At 58.6% G+C, this 15,725-nt stretch overlaps 1 protein-coding gene across 2 annotated transcripts in view; it reads left to right on the top strand.

Moving 5' to 3' along the window:
* CXXC5 (CXXC finger protein 5) overlaps positions 1–13,210 on the top strand; it is a 37,707-nt gene extending 24,497 nt beyond the window's left edge. For both annotated transcript variants that reach the window (XM_058034902.1, XM_058034903.1), the window contains exons 2-3: positions 6,424–7,495; positions 12,160–13,210. In XM_058034902.1, coding sequence (XP_057890885.1) covers positions 6,710–7,495; positions 12,160–12,204 — 831 coding nt within the window. In that variant the 5' untranslated portion in view covers positions 6,424–6,709 and the 3' untranslated portion in view covers positions 12,205–13,210. The remainder of the gene's footprint in view (positions 1–6,423; positions 7,496–12,159) is intronic.
* Positions 13,211–15,725: the final 2,515 nt, after the last annotated feature.

Genomic DNA, 15,725 nt, shown 5'->3' on the forward strand with positions numbered 1-15,725 from the left:
CACTTCCTTGTCCTCTCTACAATGATAAGCTCCTGGGCAGTGCAGGGCATGCTGGTGGTAGGCTCTGGGGTGAATCTGGGTGTGGCTGTGCCAGCAGATTGGGATCCTGCAGCAGCCATGGGGGTACATGGAAAAACCCAGCACCCGTGGGAAAGAATGTGCCCTTGCTGGATCCCTGGTGGAGGGAGCCCACCTGGGGAGGTGGCATCACCTCCTGCCTGCTCAGCAGGATGTGGCATGGCCTCACCACGCTGTCCCTGAGGGTGTGCCTGGCAGGACACATCCTGGCCCACCCTGTGTGTATGTCCAGAGCTGCTCCTGGGTCTCATCACCGGGGTCGAGTGGCTGCCTGTGAGAAGGAGACGGGTGAAAGCCACTCTGTGCACCATGATGATTCGCCATCTGCTTCCAGGGCAAACTCCAGATGCTGGATTTAATCTTCCATAGCCTTTTTAATTCAGGAGTTGGCTTCTTAACATCCCTCAGTGCCACCTCAGCAGCAGAGATGAGCAGAGTGGCCACGACTGGCCCTTCCAAGGATCTTCTGGAGCACAAGAGATGAGCTATGTCCCTGTGAGTTGCCCATGTGGCAATCTGTCATACCTTGACCAGTCATACCTCTGGCTCTTTAACCCACCCAGGGTGAGCCTGAGCATTCACAGCGCTGCCCCAACCACCCCCAGGCCTGGGTGTCCTCTCTTGATGTCTGGAGAAAAGGTGGTGGGTGATGGTAACTTCCATGGTACGTCCAGGAGTGGATCTTCTGGCTGGACCAGTTTTTGGGAGGATGAATGCAGAGAGCAGAGCTTGGGGGCTGTTGGGTTGACAGAGATGATGGCTTGCAAATAACAGGCTTGTCTTTGCCTCAGGCACCTGGTTATCAGGCACCATCGATAGGTGTCCTGTAGGGGTAATCAGCCATGGGAGATCATGGATTGAATTCTCTCTTGGTTCCCCTGCTGCTGGACATCTGGCTGGTGAGGCTGTGATAAGACATCTCCGCCTGTTTCAGCTGACCTGTGTCACCTGGTGGAGGGAGCAGCAGGTTTGACTGTGCTGCAGAAATGGGCACCTGGTTGCTGAATCAGCTGGTGTGGTGCTGGGGTCAGAGCTTCTGTGAGCCTTGTTCTGGTGGGGTTTGTTCTCCTGAGCCTTTGACCTGGGTTGCTGCTGGACCTTCTGGCTTGTGGCAGAGCTCCAGGGCTGTGGTGCTGTTTGACCCGCCGGGTGTCTCATCCCAGGATGTGTTTCAGACACCAGGATGCCTCCAGGGTGTCTTGTCTCCCCGTGCATCGCTTCCACACCTATGGTCCCGTGCTCCTGGCCATCTCAAGGTCCTGTCCACTGTTGGCCAGGGCAGCTGAGGAGCACAGGGACCATCTCCAGCCCCTCTTTGGAGCTGCAAGGAAAAGGTGCCTCCAGTTGGAGCCTCCCTTGACTGACATATTTCCTGGGATGCCTTCGAGAGGGGCACACACTGGTGATGGACGCCCTACTTTGGTCAGTCCATGGCACGGCTGAGTCCGTCCATCTGTCTGTCTGTCCGTCCATCAGCAGGGGGTGATGGTGGTGGGCAGGAGGTGGGGGCCATGCCGGGCGGGCGGCCACGCGGCGAGGGGGAGGAAGTGGGGACAAAACCGCGGCAGAGGGGACAATTGCAGCCTTTCTGCAGGCTGAAAAGACGCCGGGGTCCCTTCCGTCCTCGTCCTCCGTCTGCTGCGGGCGGACAAAGCCGCCGCCCCCAGTGCCCACCCAGCGCCCAGGGATTAGAAAAAAGGAGAATTTTGATTTTCTCCTTTTGTTTCCGGAGCCTGGAGCAGCTCGGCTTCAGCTTTGCTGCTTTCTTCTCCCTTCACGCCGTGTCTGTGCACGGCTGACCAACCGGCGGCTTTGCTGGGAGCAGGGTGATTTATTTAAAATTAAAGGAAAGCAGAAGTTCTCTCTTGAAGACGAGACTTTTTAGGTCGGCGGGAGCTGATGGCTTTCCAGCCATGCAACAAAAACACAGGGGAGCCAGCTGGAATTTGCAGCTTGTCATTTTTTTAGGAAAAACGAAGCTCCTCTCCTGCTCCCCTCTGACAGTGAATGGTGCCTGCAACTGGGGGCACTCTCAGCCGGTCTCCCTGGCTGGCAGGGGTTTTTCCGGACCACCAGAGATGATCCTTTTGCAACCTTTATTTATTTTGGCATTGTCAGGACTATTGCAGAGCAGTCCCCTGTGTGCTGGGGTGCAGGGAGCCCTGGGGCAGAGTGAAGGAGGTGAGGGGTGGTGTGGGGCTGAGAAATGGGGGAAGACCCATGCAGAGGAGTATCCCATTTTTTCCCCACCAGGATCATGGGAGAGCACAGCTGCCTTGCCCCCTCTGAGCATCCCAGGCTGGTGGGAGGCAGGGCTTTGGGATGACCCATGGAAATCATAGAATCACAGGATGGTTTGGGTTTGAAGTTCCTTAAAGATCATCTCATTCCACCTCCTGCCGTGAGCAGGGACATGTTCCACCACACCAGGTTACTCCAAACCCTGAACTAACTAGGTAACCCTCCAATTTGACCTGCAACATTTCCAGGGATGGGACAGCCACAGCTTCTCAGGACAACACGTTCCACACGTGCAGTCCCTCACCTTGGGACCCCCTGTCCTTTGAACCCTGGCCACGGCAGGGGGCTGGATGCAGGGGAGGAACAGTGTCCCGCAAAGGCTTGGGAAGCCCAGGTGGTGGGCTGGGGCCTCCCGACCTTGGTGGTGTCCCCTTGAACCCTGGCGTGGCTCCAGGCTGTTAAGCTGCCCCGCGCACAGGCCGGGCCGAGGGAGCCCATCACGTGCCCCTTAATGCGGCGGCCGGCCGGGACTAAGCACCTTCTGACAGGGACCCAGATGACGCTGCCCGGCGCCTTCCCCGAGCGATGGGGGCCGGAAAAGGGGCAGGAACGGCACGGGGGGGCCCTCACCGTCTTTACTCGGGTCAATCATAAAGAAGGGATTAAGATCATTAATTCCTCCCCCCGCTGCAATTAACGCCGGGGCCGGGCAGCGGCTGGCGAGGAGCAGCGCTATCTGCTGTGCTGGGTGGTCCCGCGGTGTCGGGGTGGGGGATCCCCCTTTGATGTCAGCTAGCCGCGTACCCCGGTGTGGGGACAGCGTGGGCACAGCCCCGTCGCAGCTGGCACGGCCGCGGTGTCCGGCGCCTGCTGGCGCGGTGGCCCCGGGGGCTGGAGGGCAGCGCCGGGTGGCTGCAGATGGTGGGAGCTGGCGGAGGCGAAGCGGCGGCCGGGACAATGGGGGATTGTGCGGTGGCGCCGCTGGCACGGCTCGGCACGGCTCGGCACGGCTCGGCGCCGCACCCCGTGCCAGCAGCGGGCACTGCCTTGCGCCGCTGCGGCTGAGCGCGGCCACGGCGCCGTGCCCGGTGTCTCCGTGGGTGCGGGGGTGGCCCTGTCCCGCAGCCGGGGGTGCCCGGGGGCTGTGCCAGGCTGTGCCAGGCTGTGCAGCCATTGCCCCCTGGGTGCCCGGGGCTGTGCCAGGCTGTGCAGCCATCGTCCCGCTGGGAGGGGGCGGCCAGCGGGGCCTCAGAGCTGCTGGCACTCGATCCGTGTGGCATGGTGGGACCAGCCAGGGAGGCTGGACGGTGTGGTGGCTGCAGAAGAAGATGGGAACTGGTGGAAATGGTCACCACGCCGTGGCTTCAGCTGGTGTCCTCCTCACTCTGGCACCTAGAGCCCGCTGTGGGGCCGTGGGGAGACCCATGGGGCAGGATCCAGCTCTTTACAGAGCATCTCCAGCAGTCGAGGCTGGGAACCGCCCGTGGCTCCCCGGCAGCCCCGCGGGATGGTGGCTCCGATGCCCCTGGGCGGGTGGGCAGGGTGGCAGTGCGGGCAGGGTGGCAGTGCGGGCAGGGTGGCGGTGCCGGGCAGGGTGGCAGTGCTGACCAGGGTGGCAGTGCGGGCAGGGTGGCAGTGCGGGCAGGGTGGCAGTGCGGGCAGGGTGGCAGTGCTGCCCAGGGTGGCAGTGGTGACCAGGGTGGCAGTGGTGACCAGGGTGGCAGTGCTGCCCAGGGTGTCAGCGCTGCCCAGGGTGGCGGTGCCGGCAGGGTGGCAGTGCGGGCAGGGTGGCAGTGCTGACCAGGGTGGCAGTGCGGGCAGGGTGGCAGTGTTGACCAGGGTGGCAGTGCGGGCAGGGTGGCGGTGCGGGCAGGGTGGCGGTGCGGGCAGGGTGGCAGTGCGGGCAGGGTGGCAGTGCTGCCCAGGGTGTCAGCGCTGACCAGGGTGGCAGTGCCGGCAGGGTGGCGGTGCCGGGCCGGTCTGGCCGGGCCCGTGGCTCCGTGCACGGCGCGGGGCGGGCGGAAGAGGCGCAGGGCCGCAGGAAAGGCGGCCGCGGGCAGGCGTGAGATAACAGCACCGGGCGCTTTATCTCACATCCTCCCGTCCGGTGCCTTTCCTGCCGCGCTCCCCGCTCCGGCCCCAGCGCCCGTTGCTGTCGGCACTGAGGTGTGACCCGTCCTAAGGTCCCCAGGGACAGGTCCCCCACCTCCCTGGCAGAGGGGATGGGTGGTTGAGCTGCCTGGCAGCAGCTCGCCCATGTGCCCAGCACCCCGTCGTCCCATTGGGGTGCACCCCACCTCCCGGCTGCCCAGCATCCCCAGCCTGGCGCGGAGCGGGATGCTGGGGAAGGGCAGCCCGTCCTGCCGCCGCAGCCCTCCCTCCCCACGTGGCCTGGCGAGCTCCCGGCTGGAGCCCAAGCCCTGCATCGATCCGCGCTGCATCTTAAATCCCGCAGCAGCTGAAGCAAGCGGTTTTCAGCGCCAGGGCGGGGGGGTTTCTCCGTGGGCGAGCCGGCTCTGGCACCGGAGTGAGACACCGGGGCTGCTTCCGCAGCCGGTACCACGGCTGTTGGCACAAGGACCTTGCCCCCATCAGCTCTTTAAGGGCGATGCCCGAGCTCTGTCCGTGGGAAAGGGTCCCCCTGGGCTGTGTGGGGTTCCTGGGGTTACACCGGAGAAGGAGATCCGAAGGGTGGTGGATGAGCAGGAGTGGGGAGCGGGGGTGCAGGATGCCCCTCGCTCTGCTGCATCACCCCCACACAGGAGTGAGGGTCTCAGCAGAGCTCTCCACACGTGGCCACATCCCCGTCTGGGCCCTGGAGAGGAAGGTGCTGGGACAGCCAGGACGGAGGGGTGGGGTGGGCAAGGGGCCTCCTCCCAGTGCCACCCTCCCCCAGCTGCCGCCGGGGTGGGGACGTGGGTTCCTGCTCCATTAAGCCCTGCAGCTTTTCTCCTCTAAAGCCTGATTACTTGGCGGTGCCTGTGTGCGTGCGTGCTCGGGAGGGAGGAGGAGGAGGAATTTCACAACAACAAGTGTTTGCAGCCACACTGGACCCAGCTGCCCCGGAGTTGCCCCAGGGACAGCAGCATAGCATCCGCTTCAGGAAGGCTCTTGCTGTCACTGCTGAGCCCATGGCGCTTCTGGAGCAGCTGGGCATGTGTGCTGGGCATGCTGGGGCATGGCAGGAGGTCAGCACTGGGGCATGGAGGTGGATGCTGTGGCTCCCTATGGGGTTGGAGGTGGGCACTGCAGCTCCTGATGAGGCTTGGAAGTGGATGCTGCAGCTCCCTGTTTGGTTTGGAGATGGATACTGCAGCCCTTGGTGGGGTTAGGAGGTGGATACCATGGCTATCCATGGGATTTAGAAGTGGACATTGCAGCTCTTATGGGAATTTGGAGGTGGTGAACACTATGGCTGACCGTGAGATTTGGAAGCGGATGCTGGAAGTGACTCAGAATTGGATGGTGCAGCTCCCTGTGGGATTTGGGGTGAACACTGCAGCTGTTGGGGTTTGGAGGAGGATGCTTTGGATCCCTGAGGCACTTGAAGGTGGACACTGCTGCTCTCCATGTGGCTTGAAAGAGGAGGAGAAGGGGTGCAGCCTAGCCTGAGCTGGGTGAGCAGCATCCCTGGGACTGTGGGAGCTGGGCTGTTGCCTCCATGGCACTCGGCCTGGGGGACGAGGGTGGCTGCAGGGTGGGAACCAGGCACCCGTTGCATGAGCTCCAGCTCCTGGCCCGGGAGCATGGTGCTGGCGCCTGCGGTGCCATCCGGTGTGGGGCCGCACGCCGCTGGAGCGGAGCGGGAGATGAGCCCCGTGACTTCCCTGGGGCTGCTGTCCCTGGGGGAGGAGAGCCGGGCACAGAGAGCCTTTAAGTATCAGAGTGCCATTGCTACCAGGCCAGGACTTCCCCTGTGACCCCCCACTTGTGTCTGGATGGCGACCCTTTTGGAGAGCAGCGGAACGGATCTCCACCGAGGTCCGTTCCCTGGAGTTCCTTTGTTCGCGGCGCTGAGATTTTCATGGCAGGGGGAGGAAGAGCCGCTTTGAAAAGCCTCTTGGCTCTTGCCAGCGCTAACTCTCTTTTCTTTTCTCCTTGCAGAGCCGCGTGGTGTGTCCCAGAGCCGCAGAGTATGTCTGTGCACTGAGAGCACCCTGAGTGCTCCGCAGCCCGCGCGGGAGGAGACGCCCCGTTGATGCGCGGCCCCGTCTGAGCGTCCCCCGGTGGCTGGCGGGCCAGTGCTACCAGAAGGGCTTTGGGGGTCTTTCACTTTGGCATTAGGGTGGGGTTTTGGGTTTTTTGTTGGGGTTTTTTTTTGGTTTTTTAGCTTTTTTTTTTTTTTTTTTTTTAATTTTGGGGTTGGTTTGGTTGTTGTGCTCCGGGCACCATGTCAAATTCGGGCTCCCATCAAGACACTGGGAACAAGCCAGAGACGGAAAAAAATAACCAAGATGACTCTCAACCCCCTGTCAACTCCGAGAGGAGGAACAAAAGTGGAATAATAAGTGAACCTTTGAACAAAAGTCTTAAGAAGTCCCGTCCACTCTCCCACTATTCCACCTTTGGTAGCAGCAGCTCGGTAAGCGAACATTCAGAGAAAGGCAACCCCTTAGCTAATGGCAACGATGCGACTGTGGATAAAAGTCATTCTACCTCAAAGCACAAAAACATCTCTAGTATGCTGAGCAAATTAGACCGGATGTCGGAGCTCTCCTCAGAAGGACAGACCGCCCTCCAACAGTTTGCTCAGTCGACAGAAATGCTCAAAAGAGTGGTACAGGAGCATCTTCCTCTAACAAGCGAGCACGGGACTGGTATCTCTGACATGGAGGCAGTCTCAGCTGCAGAGACAATGAACGGCCCCTCTGATTTTCCTTACCTGGGGGCTTTTCCCATCAACCCAGGCCTTTTCATTATGACCCCTGCCGGCGTGTTTCTGGCAGAGAGCGCGCTCCATATGGCTGGCTTGGCAGAGTATCCCATGCAGAATGAGTTGGCATCTGCCATCAATTCGGGGAAAAAGAAACGGAAAAGATGCGGCATGTGCCCGCCCTGCCGAAGACGGATAAACTGCGAGCAGTGCAGCAGTTGTAGGAATCGCAAAACTGGCCACCAGATTTGCAAATTCCGAAAATGTGAAGAACTCAAAAAGAAGCCTTCTGCAGCACTGGAGGTAACCGGCCCCTCTCAGGCACCCTAACCCCTCCTCGGGCTGCGCTCCTGGGTTTGGATCTTGCCCTAGATAATAAAACACCTGGTACTTCTTATTTTTTTTTATTTTTCCCTTTTCCATTAACAGCTCTCACCCTGAGATGTGTGCTCTGCCCAGTGCCCCCAGTTCCCACCCCCTGCTATGTACTGGGGTTGATTGATGTGGGGAGGAGGGCTGGGGTCTCTCCTTGGGCACGCTGGACTTTGCTCTCCCCTCTGCAAGCACAGGCAGCAGTGGGGTGTTGGTGACAGCATCCCCTGTCCTCAGCTCCCTGAGCTGGGGAGCAACATCCAACCCCAGAGCAGGGGGATGACTTTTTGGGGCAGACCTTGGGGTAATTGGTGATGATCAAACCTGTGGCCACAGTTCAGCCAAAGCCCAGCCCCTCAGCTCACTCTGCTCTGAGCAGGAGCACAATGATCCCTGCTTTTGGGAGCAAACTGCTGTAGTGTGCACTGGGCAGCATCCCCAGTGCAGTGGCTGTGCCGGGTCTCCCTGGGCCAGGATGAGTCCCTGAGGCAGCAGCTGGATTTCCTGTGGCAGCAGTGCTGCAGTCCCCGCTGGCAGTGCTCCTGTTTCAGCACCCAGCAGAGCCAGGCACATCCCTGCTCCTGCTGGGGATGCCCAGGTGCCCTGGTGTGGGCCAGCTGCTCGGGCTGTCACTGCCCACCAGGCCTGCTTGTGGATGTCCTTGGCTTTGGAGGAGAGCCATTGGGTTGGGGTGCCACCTTGCCAAATCCACTGGGGAGGTGTGACTTTCATGTGGGGACTGCAGAGAAAGTCTGTTGGCTTGGGATGTGTGGGTCTGAAACTCATTCGGGGCTGTGGGCAGCTGCTGGTGGCATGGTGTGTCTGGGAGCTGGGTGCCAGCAGGGCAGGGGTGCCCCATGCATGCCCTGCTCTGGCTGACCTCCCTCTTCCTGCACACCCAGGTGCTGTCCAGGTTTGATTTTTCTGTGAGCTGACTCCATTCTCAGCCATGCTGGTGTGCTTCCTCCTTCTGTAGAGGCAGATAGGCTAAAGAGTCACCTGGACATCAGCTGGGTCATGCATCCTGGCACAAGGGCTTTGCCCATCCTCTGGTGGTCCAGATGCAACCAAAGCCCGCCGCTCCCTTAGCCACGTTCTACGTTTTTCAATTAGCATCAGCTCTGAATGAATACTGAAGGGGAAAAAAAATCTATTTGGGAGGTGGGGATGAGGAGAGGGGGACTGTGTCTTTCAAAAACCGCTGTATTGCTAAATTATATTCTTGTTCTAATTTGCTGAGTCAGTGATCTGGAAAAAGGGAGAAAGGGAAAAAAAAAAGTTCATTTCTTCCAAAGAGTCCTAAAGCGGGTCAATAGACTCGGAGCTCGCAGCAGCCGGAGCAGTCGCTCCCTTCTCCCAGCGCTGGGTCTGGGGGTGATAAATAGCACCAGGAACCCATGGAACAGTCACCTCTGGGATGGGTTTCTCCATCTCATGACTGGCTGGGAAATTGAGGCCACTGAAATAGAGCTGTGCATTTGGTAGAGCTGGGCCTCACTGGAGATGAGCCCCATCCCCCTGGGCATGACCAGGTGTGTTGAGGGTCTAGAGAGATGCCGCCGTGCAGGTGGGATGGAAACCTGGGCAGGTGTGGGTCACTCCAGGGTGTCACCATCCCCTTTTCATGACAGACCATCCCCTCCCCTCCCTCAGAACATCCACTTGCACTGTGTGTTAACCTTGGTAGGGTTGTACAAGATTGTGGCAGGGACAGGGACACCATGACCCCGGCCGATGTCCCAGGTCACCTGGGTCAAAGCTGGGTTCTTGAATCTAACCTGTCAACCAGCCTTGCTCATACATTGGGCCAGCTGTAGGGCAGCCACCAGCACCTGTGCTGTGCTGGAGATCTCTCTGGAGAGGGCCAGGATGCAGAGCTCCATGGACTGCTGGTGCTGGTGGGGTGCCACCACACCCCTGCACTGGCTCTTGGACAGGAGGGGCCATTCTGTGCCCATTCATATGGGGCTGAATCATTCACAAGGCTTTGTGAGGCATTGTCCCTGTCTATGGGGAGCAGTGCCATTGCCCCCCAGAGGAAGGACAGTGACTCTGTCCTGCCACCCCTGTGCATCCAGAGGAGTGTCCTTGGAGAGCCCACACAGGGGCTGCAGCTACGATTAAACATTGATCTAAAATCAAGCAGTAAAAAAAAATAGAATTAAACCTTTATGGTGGTGTAAAAAAACAGGCTAAATCCCTCAGTGGCTGTTAAGCTTTATCTGCACATCTACAGAGCCCGAAGAACCGGTCACTGCTGGTGTCCCCCTGTGCTGGGGCAGCCTGGGGCTCTGGGACCGGCCAGGCCGGGTGCTGGGAGCAGGCAGCAGCACGTCCCTGCCCTGACCAGGCTCCTCTGGGCTCTGCCAGCCCCAGCAGCCCTGGCTGATGCCGTGGGGGCTGCTGGCCAGCCCTGCACAGGTCACCCTGGCCTTGTCTGCAGAGCTGCAGGTCACATGAAGGCCATGAATAGTTGGGGTTTGACTCATCAGAGCTGTGCTCCACCCAGAGAAGCTGTGCTGAAGAGCTCTGGTGCTCCTGATAGAGCCAGTGAGGGTCACTGTCACCCCCATGTCAGCCTCACAGACAGACACAAGGGGTGTGTGTTTTAAACTGAAAGGGATAGATTTAGGTTGGACATAAGGTAGAAATGTTTATGATGAGGGTTTGAGGCCCTGACACACGGTGCCCAGAGCAGCTGTGGCTGCCCCATCCCTGGAAGTGTCCAAGGCCAGGCTGGATGGGGCCTGGAGCAGCCTGGTCTGGTGGATGGTGTCCCTGCCTGTGACAGGGGATAGAATGAGATGATCTTTAACCCTCCTCTAAACCATTCTGTGAGTCTGTGATTGTGGGCATGAGGGGGATCTCTCCTGGGCATCCACATTAGAGCTGCTTGTCCATCTTCCTTTAACAATAAAGGAGCAGAGGTATTTATCAGACATCTCCTCCCAGACCCATGAGGAGCCCCCTCTTTCTCCCCTCTTTCCCCTGGGCTGATGGATCTGGGTCTGTGGCCCTTGCTGGAGAGTCCACCCTGCCCTGCCTGTTCTGCACTCAGTGCCTAGGGTGGGATCCAGCATGGTCAGGGTGGAGTGCCACAGGCCTGTGCATGGCTGGGCACAGACACTTGTGCCTTCCCAGGTGTCTGATTATGTGTCATAGACACCTTGGGGACAGGGTGATGCCTGTCACTGCCCCAGCTCAATGTGCTCCCCAACATGGGCTGGCAGCAGGAGAGGTGGGATCTGTCAGCAGCCTGGTGGGCACCACCAGCTCCTGCCCATTCTGCCCTTGCCCAAGCCCTGTGTTTGGGATGTGCCTGTGGAAGGGAACACCCTCCTGCAGGGATGGGGTGATGCTGCTCAGGTGTTTCATTGAGGCTTGGTTGGTGTCTCAATCCAAGAGAAGGACCCAGTGAGATCTGGCTAACTCCTGCATGGAATTAGGGACCAAATTATGTTTGACTCTTAGGATGCTACATGAGGTGTCCCAGCCCTGCACATGGGCTCAGTATTGCCCCTGCTTGCCCCATGGCAGCCAGCCTGCTGGCCCACACCTGTCACTGCAGCTGTGGCCTCTCTCCCATCCGTGTCCCTTGCTTGTTTGGAGATGTGGGACCTGAAGGGTCCTCTCAGGTGGTTGTGTGGTGATCCTGTGGTGATGGTGTGTCTGGCTGGCACAGCTCAGCCTTGTTTGGGGCTGTTGGCACTGAGAGACATTGTAGTCCTTGCATATCCAGCCATGTTCTCATGAACACTGTGCAGGCTTTCCATCTCATCCAGATGGAAGATGTCCCCTGGTTCTCCTTCCAGAGTCCCACAGTGCTACTGGAGCTTGGCCCCACACCATCTTTCCTGGAGGTGGCTTCTAAGAGATCTTGTCTGTTGCTGGGCCCTTTGTTGGCCCTTTGTAGGGCTGAGCCTGGTGGGACTCATCCCTCTTCCCTGTGAGGGGCACCCTGCTGGTGCCTGGGGCTGCTCTCTTGGGGTCAAGGTTGTTCCCTGAGGCTGAGCGTGTCCCCTGTCCTGCTCTGGTGTCCCCAGGCCCATTCAGCTCCTACTCCCTACCCCAGTTTCCATCCAAATGCGCTCCTAAACCCATCTGGTGCCTGGGCTCCTGTCCTCTGAGTGTCTGTCTGTCCATGGCGGGGACTGTGGGGGCTGGCAGTGAGGGGACTGTGCTGGGCTGTGCCAGGCCATGCTGACTGCCCACAGCCTGGACACTGTGCTCACCACTGGCCAGAGGGGAAGCCAGGGGCTGTGCCACTGTGCCAGCTGCAGCACGGGGACACGGGGACAGGGGGACATAGGGACACGGGCATGTGGGGACAATGGCCTACAGCCAGGGAGGGGTCTGGCAGCAGGGGGACCCCAGTCTCCCTCCTGCTGGCATTGTGGGTTGGAAATCCTGGGATGTAGAGCAGCACCAAAGGGTGCTGAGCCTGGGCTGGATCCATGCCGAGGCTGGGGACTGGGGTGCTGGGGTGGGGGTGAGGGGTGGCTGCTCAGCCCTGGTGCTGCACACCTGTGCTGGACCCAACCTAACGCCTTGTCCCTTCTTCTTCTGTCCCCCTCCCTGTCTCTCTTCCTTTCCAGAAGGTGATGCTTCCTACAGGAGCCGCGTTCAGATGGTTCCAGTAGGAACGGGAATCCCAAAGCTCTGTCATCCAAGTGCAATGTCACTGCTTGCTTGTGTTGTCTCAGGCAAGGGATTTTTGGCTGAAATGAATGGATGCACCTGTGTCTCTTTAGAACCAAAAATATTTTCTCGCAAATCTCATTCCTGTTTTTATAATTTTTTTTCTTTTTTTTCCTTTTTTTTTTTTTTGCGTTCGTTTTAACATCTTCGAGTCCTAGTCAGACATTTAACTGCTTTTCAAATAAAAAACAAAAAAATAATTAAAAGAAAAAAACAATGGATCTGTAAAGTACCAAGACTTAATAGACAGAGTATGGACAATCAGTTTCTTTCTGTGTTTTGGTGTTGATGTTGTTTATGTGTGAAAGATGCAGTACTTGTGTAGGGAATGTAAATTTACAGTAACCTTTTAAAATCTAGTTACTAATAAGCACTACTGTAATTTAGCACAGTTGTTTAATTGCACCCTCATTTATACTTTTTATTTGATTCTTTCCCATCATACAATAGAGTGGATAGTTTCTAGAATGCCTCAACTTCATGTTTATAAATGAGAATATGTTTAAAGCGATGTAGTATCCCTTCTCCTCGCCATTCACCTCTGGAAGTTTAACCCACAAGAGGGTCGGTATAAATGGTGGAAGAAAACAATTGCTACACAACTGGCGGAATTCAAAAAAAGGAAAAAAAAAGAGTAAAAAAAAGGCAAAAAAAAGTCGTTGTTAGTTTATTAATATAGAACAAGAAATGCTGCGTACAGAAAATCCTCCTAATTGCAACGGTTTACTCCTAGAAGTAATTTTTGTAAACTTACAGAAGTTAAAATCAAAATAAAACAAATATTGCAGGACCTGTGCTGAAGCAGTTACGCAAAGTGATATTTCTCTTCTGTTCACCCCCCCAGTCTCTCCAGCTCTCTCTCCATCATTAAATTGAAATGCTGTTTGTAATGTTTTAGCGATCCAGGCTGTTTTTGTGAATAAAATGAATGCATGTTTTGTGTCATGATTTCCAGCTTGGTTATTTCTCTCCCACCCCTCTGTCCAGCCCTGCAAGCCCCCCAGCAGTGGTGGTGGCCCACGTGCTGTGGTCCTGCTGGCTGTGGGGACCTCGCCAGTGACAATGCCAGAGTGTGTGGGATGGTGTGATGAGCTGAGCTGGAGTCGCCCTGGCTGCTAAATCCCCACGGTTAATCCTGGCAGTGCCTGGGCTAAGCCAGCCTTGGCTCCTCCTGGGGATATTTCCTTGACCTGCCTGGAGTTTTACCCAGCAGTGCCAGCACCCATTTGTTTTGGTGAAATAATATTGAAGTGCAATATTGCATTGAAATGCAATGAAGAGCTACTGTGAGGCTCGTGTTGCTGGGACAAGTCTGAAATGAGCTCCCAAAGGTGAGTGGGCCCTCGGATGGCTTTCCAGCCTGGCCTCATGTTGGTACTGGATCAGCAGGAGCTGTCTGGGGTGGAGGGGATGTTGGATGGGCTCAGCCATGGACGATGCTGCCAGTGCTTGGGTGCTGTGTTGGGAATCACGCCAGGCAGGTGGGCTGGGAACCTCCTACCAGTCCTCCGGAGGTTCTCCAGGGCCCTCCCAGCCTGGCAGTAAAAGATCCGGCAGGAGCCGGCAGTGCTGGCTCTGCCTTGCCGGGAGGAGGGAGCGAGAGCCTTTGTCCCCAGCTCCAGCCAGCGTTTGGGCCAGCATCTGCTGGCCAGATGTGCACCCGCAGGAGGGGGTGACGGCAGTGCGTGGGCTCTGTCCCTGCCCAGCAGCGACCTGCTGGCATGGAGCAGAAAGCCCTTGGGGAAAGCTGCCCCAGATGCCCTCTCCTGCAGCATTCCCCCACTGCTCCTGCAGCTCGGGGTGGTTTGGAGCCCAGGCACTCTGGTCACAGCAGAGCTGAGCCCTGGGCTGGCTGTGGGAACCACTGCAGCACATGGTGACAGTGATGGAGCTGGGCCAGTGTGGTGAGTGACACAGCTCGAGGCCTGCAGGGACAGACAGACAGACCCTGGTCGTGCCCCAGCAGGGCTCTGGTGCATGGCTCTGCTCCGACCAGGGTGGCACTGGCCAGGGGCTGCTGGGAGCTGGTTCCCAAGCCAGGCTGCTCCACAGCCGAAAGCACTTAGCAGGAATGTGGTGGGGGTGTGCTGGGAAAAAGGAGTCTGGCTGCTCTCTTTATGACTGTGGCTAAGGGTTGGGGCTATTGAAGGCACAGTCCTGGCACCTGGAGGGAGCCAGCCCCTGTCCCACGCTGGGGAGCAGCACACAGAGCCCACTCCCCAGCCCTGATCCCCTGGGGACCTGCAGGGTGGGTGCTGCTTCATCCCACCCACAGCTGGGGCTGGGGACTGCTGGGAATGTCACCCTGCTCTGGCTGTGTCACAAGCTACAGGGCTGTGCTCGGGGCTGTTGGCACAGAGCAATGCTTGGGAAAATGACAGCATGGCACAGCAAACCCCGCTGTGCCAGGCTGGCAGGGCATTGCCAGGGACCGTGGGTGGACAGTGATAGCAGGGATATGGAGCTGCCAGGGAGGACATGGACATCAGCAGGGGACAAAGGGAGCAGGGGCTTCCTCATGCTGGTAAACAGCTTAGGGAGAAAAAGATGTGGGATTCAAACCCTGCCCATGAGTGGGATGGGGAGGTGGGGACGTGGGATGTGGGGTGCTGGGTGCCCACCATCCCACTCACAGCTCCCCCCGTGCTGGGCTCCATCCCGGCCTCCCAGGTGAGTGTGTGGGAGGGTGGCCTGTGCTGGCCTGGAGCTTCGCCTAACGAGCAGGACCTGAGGCATCCCCGAGGGTGAACCCATCCCCTCCTCCCTGCTCACCCCCTGTGCTGGGCTGTCCCCACGGCTGCTGCTGGGGAAGTGGCACCCAGGGCTGCTGTCCCCAGGGTACCTGCTGGCAGCCAGGTGACACAGGGCACCCGGGATGAGGGTAACGAGTTCGGCACGGCGCTGAGGGACAACCCTGGGCGCTCCACAAGGGCTGGCCTCGAGTCTCTCCTAATTAACATCCTCATTAGACAGAGTTAGCAGAAGGGCAACCAAACCTGCCTGTGGCCCTAGGGCGTGCTGTCACAGAGGGCACAGCCGTGTCCCCAACCCCGCTTGGCCTTGGTGGTGTGGGAAGGTGCCAGCAGGTGATGCCAGGTGAGGCCAGACCCTGGGCTGATCCAGCAGTGATGTTTTCCATGTGGAGTAACCTGGATTGGACGGGATTCTGGGGGGAGCTGCAGCAGGAGCTGGAACCCTCACAGCGGTGCCAGAGACACCCCAGCACTCTGTGGGGTGCCGGGCTGGGCTGCAGGGTGTCCCCACTCCGTGTCCCCGTGCCGGGTCTCAGCCTGGCGCTGGTCCCAGCCTCGTCCCGCCGTCCCCCGGGCTGCAATTAGCGGCTGACCCCGGGCTGACCTGCCCCCCCGGCCTGGGCACGGGGCAGGATGCAGGAAACGCCGGACAAAATACAAAATGTGCTTCAGCTGAGCCGGATGGCGGGCCCGCCGCCGGCCAGGCGTGA

This window comes from Melospiza georgiana, chromosome 15 (genome assembly GCF_028018845.1).
Source record: "Melospiza georgiana isolate bMelGeo1 chromosome 15, bMelGeo1.pri, whole genome shotgun sequence".
NCBI lineage: Eukaryota > Metazoa > Chordata > Aves > Passeriformes > Passerellidae > Melospiza > Melospiza georgiana.